The 17632-nt window shown below is 33.2% G+C and overlaps 1 protein-coding gene across 2 annotated transcripts; it reads left to right on the top strand.

Annotated features, from left to right (window-relative positions):
- The first annotated feature begins 205 nt into the window (after positions 1 to 205).
- Positions 206 to 16253, top strand: LOC124354735 (UDP-glycosyltransferase UGT5-like). 2 transcript variants are annotated; one of them, XM_046805400.1, is made up of 6 exons: positions 206 to 320; positions 10746 to 10900; positions 11269 to 11952; positions 12683 to 12902; positions 13331 to 13550; positions 15711 to 16253. In XM_046805400.1, the coding sequence occupies exons 2-6, from the start codon at positions 10751 to 10753 to the stop codon at positions 15988 to 15990; spliced, it is 1554 nt and encodes a 517-aa protein (XP_046661356.1). In that variant the 5' UTR covers positions 206 to 320; positions 10746 to 10750; the 3' UTR covers positions 15991 to 16253. The 2 variants fall into 2 exon arrangements, with proteins under 2 accessions (XP_046661356.1, XP_046661354.1); XM_046805398.1 differs by lacking the exon at positions 206 to 320 and adding an exon at positions 5089 to 5241.
- Positions 16254 to 17632: the final 1379 nt, after the last annotated feature.

Raw genomic sequence — 17632 nt, 5'->3', positions numbered from 1 at the left:
TATATACTTTATCTTGTATATACTATATTGTAATTAATGGTGTGCCATTGAAATAAATAAGTAAATAAAAGTTAGTAGACTACTACACGAGTAAAATTTTATCTGTCAATGACTTTTGATCTTCATTTAGCAGTTTTTTTCCGATTATATGTTGTAATGGTCTTTGCAATTAGAAAGATAGGCATTCTTCACTAGGGGTCATTGGCTAAGTAGGACAGTGTGAGAGGTTAAAGAGAGAGAGAGAGCGAGATTTAGAAAAGAGAGGTTGTAGCTGAAGGTTCATACTTATTTTTCAGAACTGGAGTGTCTTGATACTGCAGGTACACATTATTAATACTTTATTACGCTATTATTTTCCTCTCTTACTATTTAACATACCACCTAAATTATCAGATATATTACATTCAAAATTATAATACAGACGTAAATGTTTTAAAGTGCTAAGATAATTGGAATACATCTCACTACATTCTTTAAAACTTAAAATGTTGCTAGTAATTCAGAGTTGAAATAATACAGCATGCATATTGATAAAATTATGGTTAGTAACAGTTATTAATTTGTATGGGAAATAAAGTTCTAGTACTGTGGAATACCAAGGGTGTATAGAGTGTGTGATATTGAAATATAGACTTAAATAAAACAATACTTTTAGATGTTTCACACTATCTTTAAATAATAAATAGATAGAAATAGATAGTGGATAAGATTATCATGGCAATCTTAATTTTTAATTGTACATTAAATTAAGGTTGCTGTAGCATTGTCCTTACCAAAGTCACTGACATATTAAATTTTAATGTAGGCCAACTGGGCTACCATTAGACATTTGAGATAGGACAATTTAGCTACCATTCAAACAACCTGTGATTAATATAAATAAGCTTAAAAACGAGTACATCATTGAAATGTAATTTTTCCATAATTTCAAAAATTAATAATATATATTTAAATATAAAAATTAAATATAAATTTTTCCGGTTTGATCTACTTGCTACTAGTTTTATAAACTAAACACCTGAAAAATCAATAATATTTTATATTAAAATAACGCAATATAAAGTTACTTACTAAATGAATACTAAAACTAGTAAATATATATTGCATACTTGGCAACTCTTAACTATTTTTCCTATTTTCCTTTTTTTATATTTCAAACTAGATATGTAAAGTTAGGTTGCGGGGACATATACATGGTGTCAAAAAAGTCCCAGGACGGTTAAATATGTTAGAAAATATTTAAGTTAGTGCTACAAAACTTGGTACAAAGTTACTTGACATAAAAATATAATTTAACATGTAACCAGTGATCCACTATATTCTAAGGGGAGGATGGTACAAAAAGAGTCAGAAGAACATCTTAAATGTAAGCATAGGTTGCTATGCACATTCAATAAGGATCTTTATTACTAGAGTACAATGTCGCAACCCCGAGCTCAAACGAACAACAAATCGCAGCTATTCACAGTGGCTTGAATTTGCAACTTGCACTGTGAACAATAAACTTACTGAGTTGTTTGATTTTAACATTAACAACCCAAAACTGTTAACATAATACTGTTGTACAATAATAAGGAACTGTTGTTCCATTACTGAGAGATAGCGAAAATAAATCAAACAAGGAAAACGAGCGACTGAACCAAGATAAGCCTAACAGATAAAGTTTTTTACGACTGATAGTGGGTCTTCCAACAAACAGGAAACATTCTTGGTTTAGGTCGTTTTTTTATTAGTAGCATTCTCCTCATTAGTGAAGGCAGGCTATAACAGTGTTCACTTCAATTTGTTTTCAGTTTTTGCATGTATTTGTTACGGCGCTTAGTGATCACGGGAGAGTTACCTTATTAATATTGCGTGGTTGGGGAGACGTAACACGGTATTACAGTGAAGTTCAAAACCTATTCAATGATTCATGTCCTAACCGACACCCAATATCAAAATCAGCAGTTGAGAGAATATTAAAACGTTTTGTAACTCAGAGAATTATTATTGAACTTCCTTGAAGTAGTCGTCCATCAAGTGCAACATGAGGATTCGATTGTGGAAATTCTTCAGTCATTCACTCAGAATCTTCGTTAAACGCTCGCATATGGAGCAGGAATTCATGATTTATAAAATCTCTGTGCAAAATATTTTGCATAAAAGTGGCTTCAATCATTTAAATTTACATTTCATCAAGATCTGAACGGAGACGAGTTTGGCAAGCGTTTTGAGTTTTGTGAAGTTATGATGAACTTTATTGTCGGACGAGGCTGCTTTCATGTTAAATGGCAATGTCAACAAATACAACTGCCGGTGCTGGAGTGATAGTAAACCGCACTGGATGATAGAAGGTCACACCCAACACACAACAGTTGAATGTCTGGGTCGGTGTCGTATGTGGGTGAATTGTGGGACCGTTTTGTATTGATTTATTGAAGTCGGAGAATCCCCGCATTACAGGACAATCGTATGGGACATTACTCCAATGTTATGTTTCCCCAAAGATGGACCGGGAGGAAGGTGCGATTGAATGGCTCGTTCCCCCGACTTACCCCCTTTTGGCTTTCTGGGGTTATCAGATAGAGTGTATAAAAGAAAACCTCAGAATTTGGAAGAATTTAGAAACAGGATCTAAGAAGAAAGCTCCTGTCTGGAACGTGACCGCACAGGACTATAACCTGCTATAGAGGCTATATCAACGATTCGCTCATTACCTGTCAACGGATGATGGATACTTCGAGCATCTGTTATGAAAAGGCTTTCTGTAGTCTAAGTAGTAATCTTCGAATCCTCGAATCATTGCTATTTCATCCCTAGATTATGCCATTGTAATGGGATTCAGAAATCATCGCGTGTTCTAGTTTTACCTGTGAATTAAGTAATAAAAATACCATGAACTTGATTACAATAATTCCAGATTCAAGCCATCTCTGAAAGGTTGCCATTTCCAACTCAGTTCTTTGTTTGAGCACGGGTTTGCGGCATTGTATTCTACTAATACAGAGCTTTAATTTGGTGTGCACACCAACCTATGCTTAAATTTAAGATTTTATTCTGACTCCTTGTAGACCGTTCCTCTGAGGAAGTCATTGGATATGTTTTACATTATATTTTGTATCCATCAACATTGTACCAAGTTCTGTAGCTCTACCTTAAATCTGTTCAAAATATCTAATCGTCGCAGGGATTTTTGGACACCTTGTATGTATATATATATATATATATATATATATATATATATATATATATATATATATATATATGCAACTTTAAATAACTCTTTACCCTCATAGAATATTTTTTAGATATTTTTTAATATACGTGTTTTAACTGTTGTTTGTATATTAATAAGGCGTTCTTTCATTTTGAGCCAATCCCGTTCACCATATATGACAACCGACAAGATATAACAAGGTTTAACATAACTTTATCAAAACTTTTTGTTTTGATTTTGTATTTGTCTTACATATTTTAGTCGAAACAATGCTGGAGAAACGTAACTGTAACAGCGAGTAAAATTTTATTAATTTAAAGAATTATGATATTTATAAATGGTAAAATCAGTAATTTAGAGGGTTTGTATTATTATTTTATTTTTGTTGGTACTACCATTATCACTGTATTCATTAATGGCACACGTTACTAATACACGACTAGCGCCAGCAACGAAAGCAATGAGAACAATGTCGAGACTATCGCAAATTAGTCGTTCAGTGAGATGACCGGTAGGCGATTATGGCCATTGCTCACTGTCTCTCCGTGGCGTGGGAGGTGAGGGCTGTATTATATTTTGTCAACCCCACGGATCGCACACGTACTCAAAAAATTACAAAGCTTGAGTCATGTGTTCCATAAAAGCCAGCTGTTATAATTAAAATATCAAAAGAAATTAGAAAAACACTGGACTTAGATCAATTGTTCGACCATAAGTATACTTTCAGTTTAACGCTAAAATATACCTAGAATATTTTAATCAATGGAGGTTACAAACCCCAGATCCCCCCGGGTTACTCCCATGTGTGAAATATAATTCACTCGGACCATAAGTGCTAATACACATGCAAAGCCTATGAAATTGTCTATAAAACCGCGTGTAACTGTTATTATGTATATATTTCCTTACAGTCACGATAATAAGCAAACTCAAATTTGACATTATATAAATACATTAGAATTGGAAGTGAATTTAAACAGCATGAAGTGGACACTTTTTTATTAAAGTGCGCTTCTCAGTTCTACGTGTTTAGGTAACACATATATTTTATTTACTTGGACAAAATGGCAAACTCAAATATGGCACTGGAAATATCTTAGGCCAGAAGTAGGTAGATTACAAGGGCTAGAAGTAAACGGTGTTTTTTTTACCGAACTAGGTTTCTAAGACCTATATAACTATTTTCTTGGTCGAGGTAGCAAAGCAAACTCAGCAGTGGCGTTCGAAATGTTCATTCGAACCAGAAGTGTTCCTTTACGCGCAAAATCTGAAATAAGAGTCAGGCGGGGTAACATTCCTCTGATCGTCTTAACCATCAACACTGAAATAATAATTTATATATCGATATATACCTACTTATGTTTGAAAAATATCATAGAGTACCACGATATTACATCACAAGTGCTTTATATTTAGTAAACTAAGACTTCGATTTCTTTAAATTGCGTGCGAAACAGCGGCTAACAGCTAGTTATAAATATAATTAATTTAGTACATCTTATCGCAGTATACTTTCAAAAATAAATATTTTTTTCAGATGTGTTCGGAGGTGCATACAAATATAGTTGTGTAAATAAAAAGTTGTACATAGCATAAATACTAAATTAAAAATAGTTGTTCATAAAAGATATTACGTATTACGGTATGTATAATATTGTTGTTACAGTACAGTAACATTACAACAATATTATTTTATTTTAGCTTACAGTAAAGTTAATTGTAAGGCCAAATTGATTTGTAACTCCTTAGATTATAACTATACTACTGTTCTCATTCATTCGTAATAGATAATTAAGCCTAAATAATTCATCAGCATGCATCACTGAACAGATTAAATGTTACTCTTGCTTGATAAGGATTTCAAGTAAATGAGAACCGTTCCTTCCAATTCCGACTCGCAGATGTTCGGGATTTGTTGGTGGTAGTCGGAACTTCTCGGCTATGCTCCCCCTCCCCAACTCATAGGCTACAAGCCCACTGAGTCCTGAGACGCTCGTATCAGGGATTCCGGTACGGCGCGGCGTACCGTCACAGATCTAGCGCTGGTCAGTAATATTAATAGAATTTAATCTTATCCCCTTAGAAATATAGAAAAAAACTAGTCAATGTGAAAACGTAATTATTTAAATATCTCAATTTAAATTTTTGTCATATATATTCTACAGACTCACAGGCGTGTTTAAGGATATGCACCAAACTTGCACTAGCATGTAAATAAAACAAAATTTAAATTTATTGGTTTTTTTTTAAACTTTAATATCCAATATGTATTATGATTTAATAATATAAATAATGTGGCACCACTAAATAAAAACAATTGTTTATTACCCCACAACATTTTATTATTAAAATGTTTGTTTAAATGTTTTTTTTATTTTATTATTAAATATAGTCACAATTAATTATTGTTGACTGAACTCTACTTTTAAACATTGTTCAAAACCAAGTAAACATTGCATGTTTTTATTACAAAACCAATAACCTAAATTGTCATAAATGTTCAATCATATTAGAATTGTAATGCCATTGTCAATATTTCTGTCATTTGACTTGAGTTTTACATGTTTGTATGAGACAGTCTGTTATTGGCTGGACATTAGCGAAAAATTTCACTACTGTCTGTCTGTCCACAGAATATTTTGAGAACAAATAGAGTTAAGACTTGAATTCTAGATAGGCAAGATCAAGTTCGATGATGGAGCATGTCCCTTCATGAGATGTTCCTTATCTGACCTGGATGTCATCAAAAAGAAGCCTATGGCCTCCAACAGCGGAGCATCCAAGGAGGCAGTCATTTCAAAATTCCTGTGACAACTAAGGGCTATGGGATAACTCATTGTAAAGCGTATAACAATTTTAATGAAAATAGAACACAACTTGTTCACTTTTGTAAAGAATTTTTGATATGACTTTTATATATTTTTGTTTGTTTTTGACGAGGGAAGGATTGTGAAGCAAACAAGATTTTTCCAGACAGGATATCAGATTGTAGATCTTGAAACGTGGTGTTATTGATTATATTGTATCACTGAAGAACGGCGAATGTCCGGAAAAATCCTGTTTTATATTTTATTTTGCTTTGTTGTTAGTGCATAACTGTTTTTGAATTATTTTAGGGTAATTTGCATGTATAAGTTATTTGTTTAATAGTAAACATCTTGGGAGGTCATGTTTTTGTATGAATGTGTTTAGGTTTTGTGTTCTAATGTTAATTATATTACATTAAATGTAAAAAAGGAGATAAGTATTAGATTATACAGAACTATTGATTTTTATTCCTAATTAACTATTCAAAGTAATATATAATTGAACAGTTTACTTACTTTAGTGACATAATACAATTTCTTCAATGAAAACTGTAATTTTAATTTTTAAAGGAAAGGAACTTATTAATAGAAAGTAACATGTATAAAACTTAATTGAAATGAAATGAAAATATCTTTATTCCTTCTAAAAAAATACACTTCATGCATCATATAAAGTGGTAGCAATATACTCGACTATCCTACACAGATTTGATGGTCAGCAGTCCAACAAAATACATAATTATCAGTCACTAATTTTATGACACTGAGAATTGGTGTTCGCCCTCTGTAGTGTTATCACTTGATTTGACTACAAACTACTGTGGACAATCTTAAAACTTACCTATTAACATAGCATTAAGTAAACAAAACATAATTACTAGACAAATTATACACACTTCTTATCAAATACTGCTACTTTTGTAGTTTATTTATTTTATTGGGTTACAATACCTATGAAATTTAAATTTCCTTATACTCTATGTACAAATTTTTAAGCACTCACATACATACATTCAGATATACTTTGTTCAATTATATCTGTTTATTGTCTAGTTTACTCAGAGTTCATCAGCCATTTTTTCATGTGAGATTTAAATGTTTTATTAGATTTACACTTTTTTATATCAATAAAATTGGTAACATACTAAAACACTTGGGTCTCAAAAAAGCAAACAGTTTTAAAATAAATTTTTTTTAAACTTTTGGTCTTATAACTGCTTTGTTTTTTACGTTTCCGCATCATGTATGTATGCTTATATAAATGTTCTGTTCCATTGTTTCTGCTTCTTTTGAAAACAAATTGTAATACTTTATAAATAAATAAATGTTAGAGTGGTTAAATATTCAACTTTTGATAAAGAGGGAAAGATGATTCTCTCTTGTTCTTATATAAAATTATATGCAAAAAATGGTTTTGGGTTGCTCTAAGTTTTCCTACTGAATTTTTAAAAGCTCCTCCTCAGCAGTATTGCAACCTAGAATGTATAAGAGCAAATTTAATGTCCATAGATCTGCGTTGCTTTTGTTCCTTATATAATAATAATAAATCTTCCTATTTTGAAGCTTTAAAGAATTTAGTGTATATTCAATATGTTTTTTCCATGACAATTTATTATCTAAAAATACTTCTAGGCATTTAAAATACTTAACTATCTAAATTTTCTTGTATTTACATATGTTTGTTTGATTACAATCAAAATCATGAAAAGTTATATCATTAATAAACTTAAAATCTCTTAACCCAGGTTTAAGCTGTATCAAATCCCAGGCCTTTACAAAACCATGAGATCTTCTGAACAATGCTTTCCTGTTCCAACCCCTCTTCCTTATGCATAAGAACACCTAGGGATCTTGAGCGTTTGCTCTGTAATGCCGGACATTCAAATATGACGTGCTTATTAAAATGAACTACTTTAATTTTAGATACATTTACAATCATTTTATTTTGAACACCCCACAACTTCAAAATGTTTAAGTCTTGTATTATGCATTGCCATATCTCCTCTTCGCTTTCATGAACATATACTAGAACCAACTCATCAGCAAAAGCATAAATTTGCCCTTTAAATGGGTTTTTTAGCAAATCATTAATGTAAATCAAGAACAATGTGGTCGAGAGCACAGAGCCATGTGGCATACCTTTCTTAACTGTTTCTGGATTACTATAACAGTCTTTAAATTTTACAATTTGTTCTCTGTTTGAAAAGTATGTATTAAACCAGCTGTGTGCCACTCTTCTTATTCCTGCATGATCTAATTTAGAAAGTAAAATAGTTTGGTTCACTAGGTCATATGCCTTTTTATAATCAATAAATAATGCAGATGTCTTTTAGCAAAAATTTATGTTATTATATAAACTGAAAGGTATCTTCCATGGATTTTCCCTTTGTGAACTCAAACTGATTTTTACTAAAAAAAGTGTTTGTTTCACTTACTTCCTCAAGCAATTCAGTGTCTATAAATACGTACATTAGGGTGTATAGTGGATCATGATTGCCTACTTGAAAATTATATAATTTATTTGTTTATATTATTTTTATTATAATTTGTTTTTGAAACATTTAATTTCAGATTGTATAAATTTAAAAATTGTTGAGTACGGTATTGGATAGTTTGACTATTGCTAATAATTTAATTTATTCTTGGGAATTGTCTGATACTTTTTATTTGCATAATCTGCATACAAACATAGGTTATTTTAAGGAATGGCAGGCAAACAGTTTGGGACTACTTTAATATAACATAGGAAAAGAAGAGGGCCAAGTATTGATCCTTGTGGAACTCCTACAGCACAATGGTGTACTGGCGACCTTACTGAAGTGATCCACCTTTCCTGAATATGAGTTAGTTCCAAAAACTGTTATCTACTGCACAGATATGAAATAAACCATTTTCATGATAAACCATCAATCCCCATACTCTGAAGCTTTATCAGGATATCTTGAAGGTTCAGACTTTTGATGCAAGTTCTTTTTGTTTGTAGGGAAATTGTGGGCTTACTTCAATCAAATCACCTGCAAATAATTTCAATTATGTAATCGTACTTGTTTATAGGCCACCAATGCATATCTAATCTTATGTAAATCCATTTATTTCATCTCAGAATGTCTTGATTTAGTTACAAGATGCAACAGCCCTATTATTTTTCCTGGTGATTTTAATATTGACAACTTGGACATTAGTGCCATTTCCAGGTAGTTTACTAACTTAATATCTCCCTTATAAAAACAATTAAAACTTTCACAAGGGAATATGGTGGATCAAGATCAACTATTGGTAACATATACACAAACATAATTCCTAAAAAATTTGATGCTACGATTCTTGTAATAGGCTTTTACGATCATCATGCTCAAATTGCTAATATTAAACTTGACTCTCCATAAAAAAACATTGTATTTCCACAAAGTAGATCTTTCTCCGAAGATAACACTCACATATTTATACAAAATAGAATTAGGATGATATCCTTCACACTAATGATGTTTCACTTAGGTTTTTTTCTTTTTTGAATAAAGTTTCTCACTATTACAACTTATCATTTACAAAGAGGAAAGTACAATCTCGTACAACAGACAATATGCTTTATTAACAATATAATCAAGAAATGTTACAGAGTCAAACAGTTTTTACAAGTGAATTCTATTATTAAATGAGAGGATTAATTAAGATTCATCATTCCATGAGAATAACTCATCGAGTGTGTAGTATGCGTGGTCTTGCAGCCAACACCATAGGTTTCTCTTTATAGATCCTGGGTTGTTTTTCAGATGATCTGGTAGCTTGTTGAAGAGTTTCATTCCAGAATATGATTACACCAGTAGGTTGTAAAACAGGATCCTATTCAATATCTATTCATTCTATTTTTCCAAAGACCTTGAAGAAACTCTTCCTTGTTCATCTTGAGTCTTATTTTGAGTTGAATAGGGTAGTCTATCACGAGCAATTTTGGTTTAGGTTAAGAAAGAACACTTTCACTATAGATGCTATATTTAATTTCCTTCATAAGATTCACTCAATGACCACAAATATACCTTTGCATTGTTTTTAGACCAGAGTAAGGCCTTCAATGCAGTTGCTCACAATTTGCTTAATGTAAAAGTCTACAAAGTTTGCATTAGAGGCAGAGCCTATGATTGGGTTTTGTCTTTTGTTCTTAATCGAAAGCAAGTGGTGGCTGTTCCATAAATTAATTAACAGTTCAGGTTCTCTCTCTACAAATTAGTTTAGTGCACTGCCTACTTTAACTGGTATACCACAAGGTTTTGATCTTGGCCCTAATATTTTTCTTTTATTTGTAAACAACAAATCTGCAGCTATAAATCTAGGCAACTTGTGTCTCTTTGCAGATGATAAATCCTTCAGCATTTCCATTAGAGCCAGGTTTGGTGCAGTAAGAAACGATATAGTGTGGAGATTGCAACTTCTCACAATGACAACCCCTGGCTCAGGGATACTTTAGGAAGTTTTGTCATTCTGATGACTCTGCTAATAAAACCGTAGCTGCTCATTATCATGTTTTAATTTCGAACTTCAGTCTCCTCAATAGCATTTAGTTGGATTTCAATTATTTGGAGATAAAGATTCTTCCTTCGGAGTACAAGAATTACTCATGGTATCTCAAACGTTAGTTATGGTATTAAAACAACGTTTATGATGCTCCTGTTATACTGAGAAGTGCATATGAAACCAAAAGTAACACATAATTTAATTTATTTGCCAATAATAAAGTGTCCTTCCAGATGTCATGAAGCTATTGGTGCTACTGTTTGTGATTGTGCAATGTCTGCAAGTGAGTACAGCTGCCAGGATACTTGCTCTGTGTTCTACTGCCTCTCACAGCCACTCTCTCTGGTGCTTCCAGTACATGTCCGCTCTAGCTGAGAGAGGGCATCAGGTTGGTCATAACACCTGTAAGATATATGTTTGTATAACAATAAAGTACAATTCTATCTACTGTAGGCTAAGAGTAAGATCAAAATCTCATGTAATTATAATGAGAGATATCAGGCTTGCAATATTATATAATCTGACCAGGTGAATTAATCTGAAAATATAGAAATAATGTTACCACTTATTTATGAGATATTCAATATTCCAGTGAGTGTCCAGGAGCAATGTATCCAGTTGTGTATTTAATCTAAAAGACCTGACAATTTTACATGATAATTTTGTATTTTTATCTCTATTTCTTGAACCTTGACCGCTATTCCGTTCTTAATTTTGCTGTCCAAAAAACTTTACTAATTACTGTTTTTTTTCCAGACCACTGTACTAGCATTGGACGAACCCAAAATTAAAGTTCCAAACATGACCACATTCTTAGTGGATCGGGCTTATGAGGAAACTTTCACTGATGGCATTATTTCAGACTGGTTGTCCAATAGGAAAATTGGAATGATAAACGTTGCTTTCAAAAACTGGGATGAGGCATCATCTAAAGCAATAATGCACTCAAAGGCATTGAAGGAATTGATAAAACAGAATGAAAACAAGAAAAAGCCATTTGATTTGATTATTCATGATCACACAAGTGTCCATGCACTCCTTGGTATGGTTCCTCTGTTTGGAAATCCTCCATTAATTCTAGCCTCAACATTCGGCACACCACAATGGTTGCCGTTTCGTGCCGGTAACATCTTCAATCCTGCTTATGTCCCGAGTATGATAACTAGTGCAGACCATCACATGACATTCTACCAGAGGTGTGAGAACTTATTCTACTACATCTTCCTGGAGTGGTACACCAAATTTGTCACAGAGCCATTCCAAGATCAGCTGATGAGGGAGGTGTTTGGGCCCAACTTGCCTCATGTGAGAGATATCGTTAAACAGGCCAATATCATCATTGTCAACCACCACTTTGCTATGAATAGCCCAAGACCTGTATTACCCGGCGTTGTCGAAATCGCTGGTCTCCATATCTCAAAACCCAAGCCACTACCACAGGTGACTGATTTTTAGCAAAACAATACATTAACATATATTGGATACAGTAACATAATAGTCCCAGCAATCTGGCAGGAAAAAATGTCTTATGTTGATTTTGCAATTATTCTAACTTCCAACACCTTTTGGTTGGGTAATTATAAATTGTTATATGCTGGGGATTGGAATACGAGTAGATATCAAATGAAAGCAAATAAAAGGATCACATTTTGGCATGTCTTTACCTCTTACTTTATAGTGCTAAAAACATACATTTTGGTGAAACAGTTGTTATATTCCTTTCCTTTTTACAGAATAATAAATTTTCTATATTTTGAGTATAAATTTTGGTTTGTGTAGATCCATGTTGAAATATTTGCAAACTCTAAATAATGCTAAGAATTAGAGATTCTTTTACCAGAATATAATGTTAATGTTTTTCATCCATGTATATAAGGATGCCATGGATTACAGATAAATTACATAAAATAGGGACTTGAAATACAGTGTTTGTGAACCACTAATATAGGCCTAATATATAAAAAGAATCAGTTTGTGAATTAATGTAATGTTTTCCCAACAAATAGTTGTTTAATAAAATTGTTTCCTTTTTGCAGTAATACGTTATTAAATACTCGTACATTTTAGTGCATCACTACAATGCTCCTTGAATTAGAATTTCATATACTTTACTTTTGTATTGACAAAAGAACAATGTTTGGAAACTATACTTAAATTTTTCTTTCCCTAGGACCTGAAGGACTTTATGGATGGAGCAGAACACGGTGTGATCTTGCTAAGCTTTGGTTCCAATGTAGCTTCTAACTGGTTAGGAGAAGGGTTTGAGGACAAAGTATTATTAGCAATACGACAACTACCACAGCGAGTAATATGGAAATGGGACAGGGACATATCCAATATCCCACCAAATGTGAAACTAAGCAAGTGGTTACCTCAAAATGATATTATGGGTGAGTACTAAATTACATATTAGTTAAGTACTGAATAAGAATAAATATTAGAATAGAAAATAGAAAAATATTAGATGGTGGTCAATAAAAATGAACACATGATTAAAAATAATTTTTAATATCAACTGTCCATGTTATCTACCATGTTATACTTTCTTACCTCTTTAACGGAGCAAAACAATTACCAATAATATTTACCATTACTTGTTGCAATGTTGCTTACCTATGCTTCTGCTTGGTATATTATTTGCCTGCCTATGTCCAAATTTTAGTTTGATACCAAGATACTATTAGCTTTGGTACTTTTGTTGCTATAGATAATTTTCAATTTATACCTTTCGATAAGTATTAAAACAACGTAAGGTGGAACAAGATTAGACAATATTTTCATATAATAAACCTGAAATAAAATGTTTTTGCTTTTTCAGCGCACCCCAAATTACGCCTTTTCATCACTCACTGTGGGCTTCTCAGTACTCAAGAAGCGATCTATCGCAGAGTCCCCATCATGGGCCTCCCAGTGTTTTGTGATCAGATGGACAATGCTGAATTACTGGCTAGACGGAACCTTTCAATTTACTTGGATCCTCAGAAGATCACATCTGAACTGTTCTTAAACAGTGTAAAGGAAATGTTGTCTAATCCTATGTAAGTGTTTATTTTCAGCTCAAGAATGTATTTATTCAAAATATCTTACCCATTAATTACCAAGATTTTCCAAATCCTTCTTCTAATGGGTACAATGGGGATTTATTTAAATATCCCCTAACATACGTGTCTAATAAATTAGATAGATACACCAATTGGCATATGGGTTCAGAGTGTGAAGACTCCTAAACCTGTGGCAAAAATATTGTTTAAGTTCTGACAACAGTTCTCATTGACAACTCTTCTGGAGGCTTAGAGTTTCCAGGTCTGGTACAACTGCAATAAGTCTTATCAACATAGAGTTCCCTCCCCTGACTTCAAAAATGCTGAAGATTTCATCGTTCAGGTGTTTGCTCAATGAAACTTTTGTAGGATTTTATGAGTGTACAATTCTGGTCCACCAAAAATATGTGTTGCAGAAATGAGGAATTTTTTCTGATAACCATTCAATACTGGAAGGTGTTCAATTTTTTAATCAGTATCTTAAACATTTTATTCCTTGTTGTGCTCTTGATGTATAACTGGTTATATTTCTTTCATCCAAGCAGTAATCTAGGACCTGTCTACACTGATTATTTTGACACATATAACTCCAAAAATTAGATGTTACTGTGAATATCCTCTGATCCTCAACATCCTTTCAAAAATTACTTTAAAAATCCTTTCAAGTACAACCATTCCTCAAATGTCCCTAATATGTATGTTTCCACCATTTATCTGCCATGTGCAAGCATAATTTTTCTGTTATTAGTTTTTTATTTCATTACTGGAAGATATCTGTGTATGCCCAAAATCTTAGAGCACCCAGTGTTAACTAGATAGGACTTTAGTTAGTAATCAATTGTAGAACAGCATGAAATATTCAACCCAGCTCCTTATTCTTTCGGATATTGGACAAGTATTGTACTATTTCCAATCTACCTAATGCAGTGTGTAAATTAAAACATTCTCAATTATGTATCTATATATCATCATGACAACAGCCGCAATTCTTAACACATCTTAAAACTAGATAGGGATGCTCTATAAGTGAATGGCAAGGTCAAATTCATTGTTGGGGGCAATTGGACCGATGGAGGCAAGTGGTAAAACCTTTTTACATGACTTATATTATAGATATCTTATGATTTGATGGATTTAAACCAAAATTGGAATGCAAATTGGAAATTGGATGTTCACTCAGGTTCCTGTCTATTTTAAGACAAAGGAACAGAGTCTTTGGTTAAAACAATTTTTTAAACAACTATCCTAGACGTTGAGAGCTCCCAAAGGCCAGGAACTGTTAGGCTTGAGCCCAGAACCTACCAGGGGCTGAGGGCTGCCATAGGCCAATAACTGCCAGAGCATGGTAGGACCTGAAGGCTGAGCCCTCCAAGAAGCTGATAGCTGCCTCAGAGGCCGGGAACTCCCATAGTTCGAATACTCCTACAGGTTGGTAGTTGACAGTGGTCAGGAGCTCCTAGAGGCTAAGAGCTTTCAGAGTCTGGAAGCTTCAAAAACTGAAAGCCTACTCGTGAGCATAGCTTGAGCTATCATAAGCTGGGAGCTTAGACAGTTTTTTAGAACTAACTAGTTTAATGCACTTTTTAGTTTTGAAGGAACAAGGTGGTTCAGTCATATAAGTTCCAATCTACTTGACTTATGAACTGCAATGGAAATCTACCTGAATCTTGTTGCTGGTGAGGCAGTAGGCCTTGTATAAATAATGAGGTGTAGCAAAATTGCTTTATCCAGATTAAAATAAAGTTGAAAAAATAAGTTACAGCAGTAAAATTTATCTTTCATCATTGGAGAATATGCATTTATTCCCCAGACGTAAACACCAGTGGTTTGCTCCACCTTGATAAATTTTAGGCCCAGTCGGCAAATTAGAAAAGACCAAGTTACAGCTGCAAATTCACCTTTAATTTTGGAAGGAAGTGCTTATATAAATCAGAAGCCAGTTATCATTCAAAAGCCTTATTTGTTTTATATACGAATCTACTACGTTACCAAGTGTTTGAAAATCTTTGTTTAATGCCTGTTTGAGTTTACACCAACACTACCTCATTTCATAAAATATTGTATTTATAAGTGATGGGTCAAATTAGACTGTGAAATTCAACATTCTCTGGTGTTAACAAACCACACCACATTTAAATCACTGTATGAATGTTTCAGGTACAAGAAGAACATGGAACGGATGAGTGACTTGATGACAGACATGCCTCTGACCTCCAAACAGCAGGCAGTGTTCTGGAGTGAGTACGCCATCAGACACCAAGGAGCACCACATCTACGCTCAGCTGCTGCAGACATGTCCTGGATTCAGTTGCTCATGCTTGATGTCATAGGCACTGTCTTCTTGATATTGCTGGTTGTTCTGTGGATAGTCAAGACTGTCCTTTTATTTGTACTTAGGAAATTTATATCCTCAACATCAAAAATTAAAGAAGATTGAACTATTTTTCTCATCAATAAACTTGTATAGTAATACAGAGCAGCTCTACCAGTTGCAAGTCTCTGGACAAATCTTGAGCAAGTTCTTAAATGCATATTTATAATTCTTATTTATAAGCCTGCATAATACCTATTACTATTGTTAGTTAAGTTTCAGAACAATCTCCCGTTTTAATCTTAAATTTTAAAATAATTATAAATTAATTTTAATTTAATTTTAAATAAATTTTTTTAATTTATATAAAATAAAATTTTGTTTTTTAACTTTGTGTAAGTATTTGTTTTTTTTTTTGTATGGATTATTTAATGCCTTGCTGCCATTACCGCTGCCTATCAGTTTGTCTGACAGTTCTCCATAGGTCCTGTGCACTCCTAACCCTCTCACTGACCAACTTCTCTGCTAGGCTCTTGCACCTTTTCCAAACTTCTTGAAGGCAGCTCACGCTAACGCACAGTTTGAATGAATTAATTAGTTTATTTCTAACAAGAATCTACAATATATACGAAACAGAAAAGATACAAATTACAATTTTTACTATACAAAGGAAAAAATAAAAGTAACTAAGCACGTTTCTTCTAGTAAATTATTATCTTATTTGCCTGAGTGAAAGGTTGCTTTAAGGAAATGGGTCTACATAGACAATATAGTAGCCTCCCGAGTTGCTCATAAAAACAATAATTGCAATAATTATTCCAAAAAGGATATGTAACTATTATTGTTTGATATAATCGTCAAAGACACAACCCTAAACTAGATGCTGCAGCCTATGTCGTCTGGAGTCAATGTGATGGTGTGTGTCTGGGGTGGGGGGGGCAGAGGTAGTGGTAAAAAACTGTGGTAAAAATTAGTAGTTGGAATTTTCGCAAATAAAAAGGAGGAGATTCTTGATATAAATTTGTCTTATGGAAAAATATTTGAGTTTTTCTGTATAGAGTATCAGTTGGGAATCGCTAGGGCTTTTGAAATCTGATTTTTAATATAGTTTTTGAACAATATTGAGTGGTTCAAGTATTGTTTTGCATGCACCACCCCAAGTGACTATTCCAAAAGAGAGCAGCAATTAGACATACACGTAGTATGCCAATCTGACCTTTAGCCTGCTTAGAACATAATTCATATTGATAAACTGGACACAATTTTTCAGTGTAGTGATTATAAACTTATTTTAGTTTCAGAATCATGGTTAAAACCAAATGTTTAACTACTCTGTTGAGTTACCAGGTTACTTGTATCAGATGCACAAAGATAGTGGAGGAGTTGCTATTTATATAAAATCTCATATTCAAGCTTTAATTCTGCACTGCTTATAGGCTCGTTAGTGCATATAGGCTCCCACCCCAAAAAAATTGAAACCACGTTTATTTCCTGCAGAGACTATAAGTCTATAGACTTTGAAGCTCTGTTTGCTGATGCTCTCAGCTTCCCTGGCACGAAGTGACATTACTTGACACTGTCAATGCTATGGTGGGGGCTTTAAACTGTGCCATTCTCGGACTTCACAATAGCCATGCACAATCATCACTAAAAGGGAGACTAAGATGTCAGTTTCTTGGATCAATGACACATTTTAGCAACTGCAAGGGCATAGAAACATTGCTTTCCGTAAGGCCAAAAAAACAAAAAAATCTTGATGATTGGTGAT

The sequence above is a fragment of the Homalodisca vitripennis genome, chromosome 2 (assembly GCF_021130785.1).
Source record: "Homalodisca vitripennis isolate AUS2020 chromosome 2, UT_GWSS_2.1, whole genome shotgun sequence".
In the NCBI taxonomy this organism is placed as follows: Eukaryota; Metazoa; Arthropoda; class Insecta; order Hemiptera; family Cicadellidae; genus Homalodisca; species Homalodisca vitripennis.
Note: the sequence above shows the minus strand (reverse complement) of the source record. Positions and strands in the feature narration are given on the sequence as shown.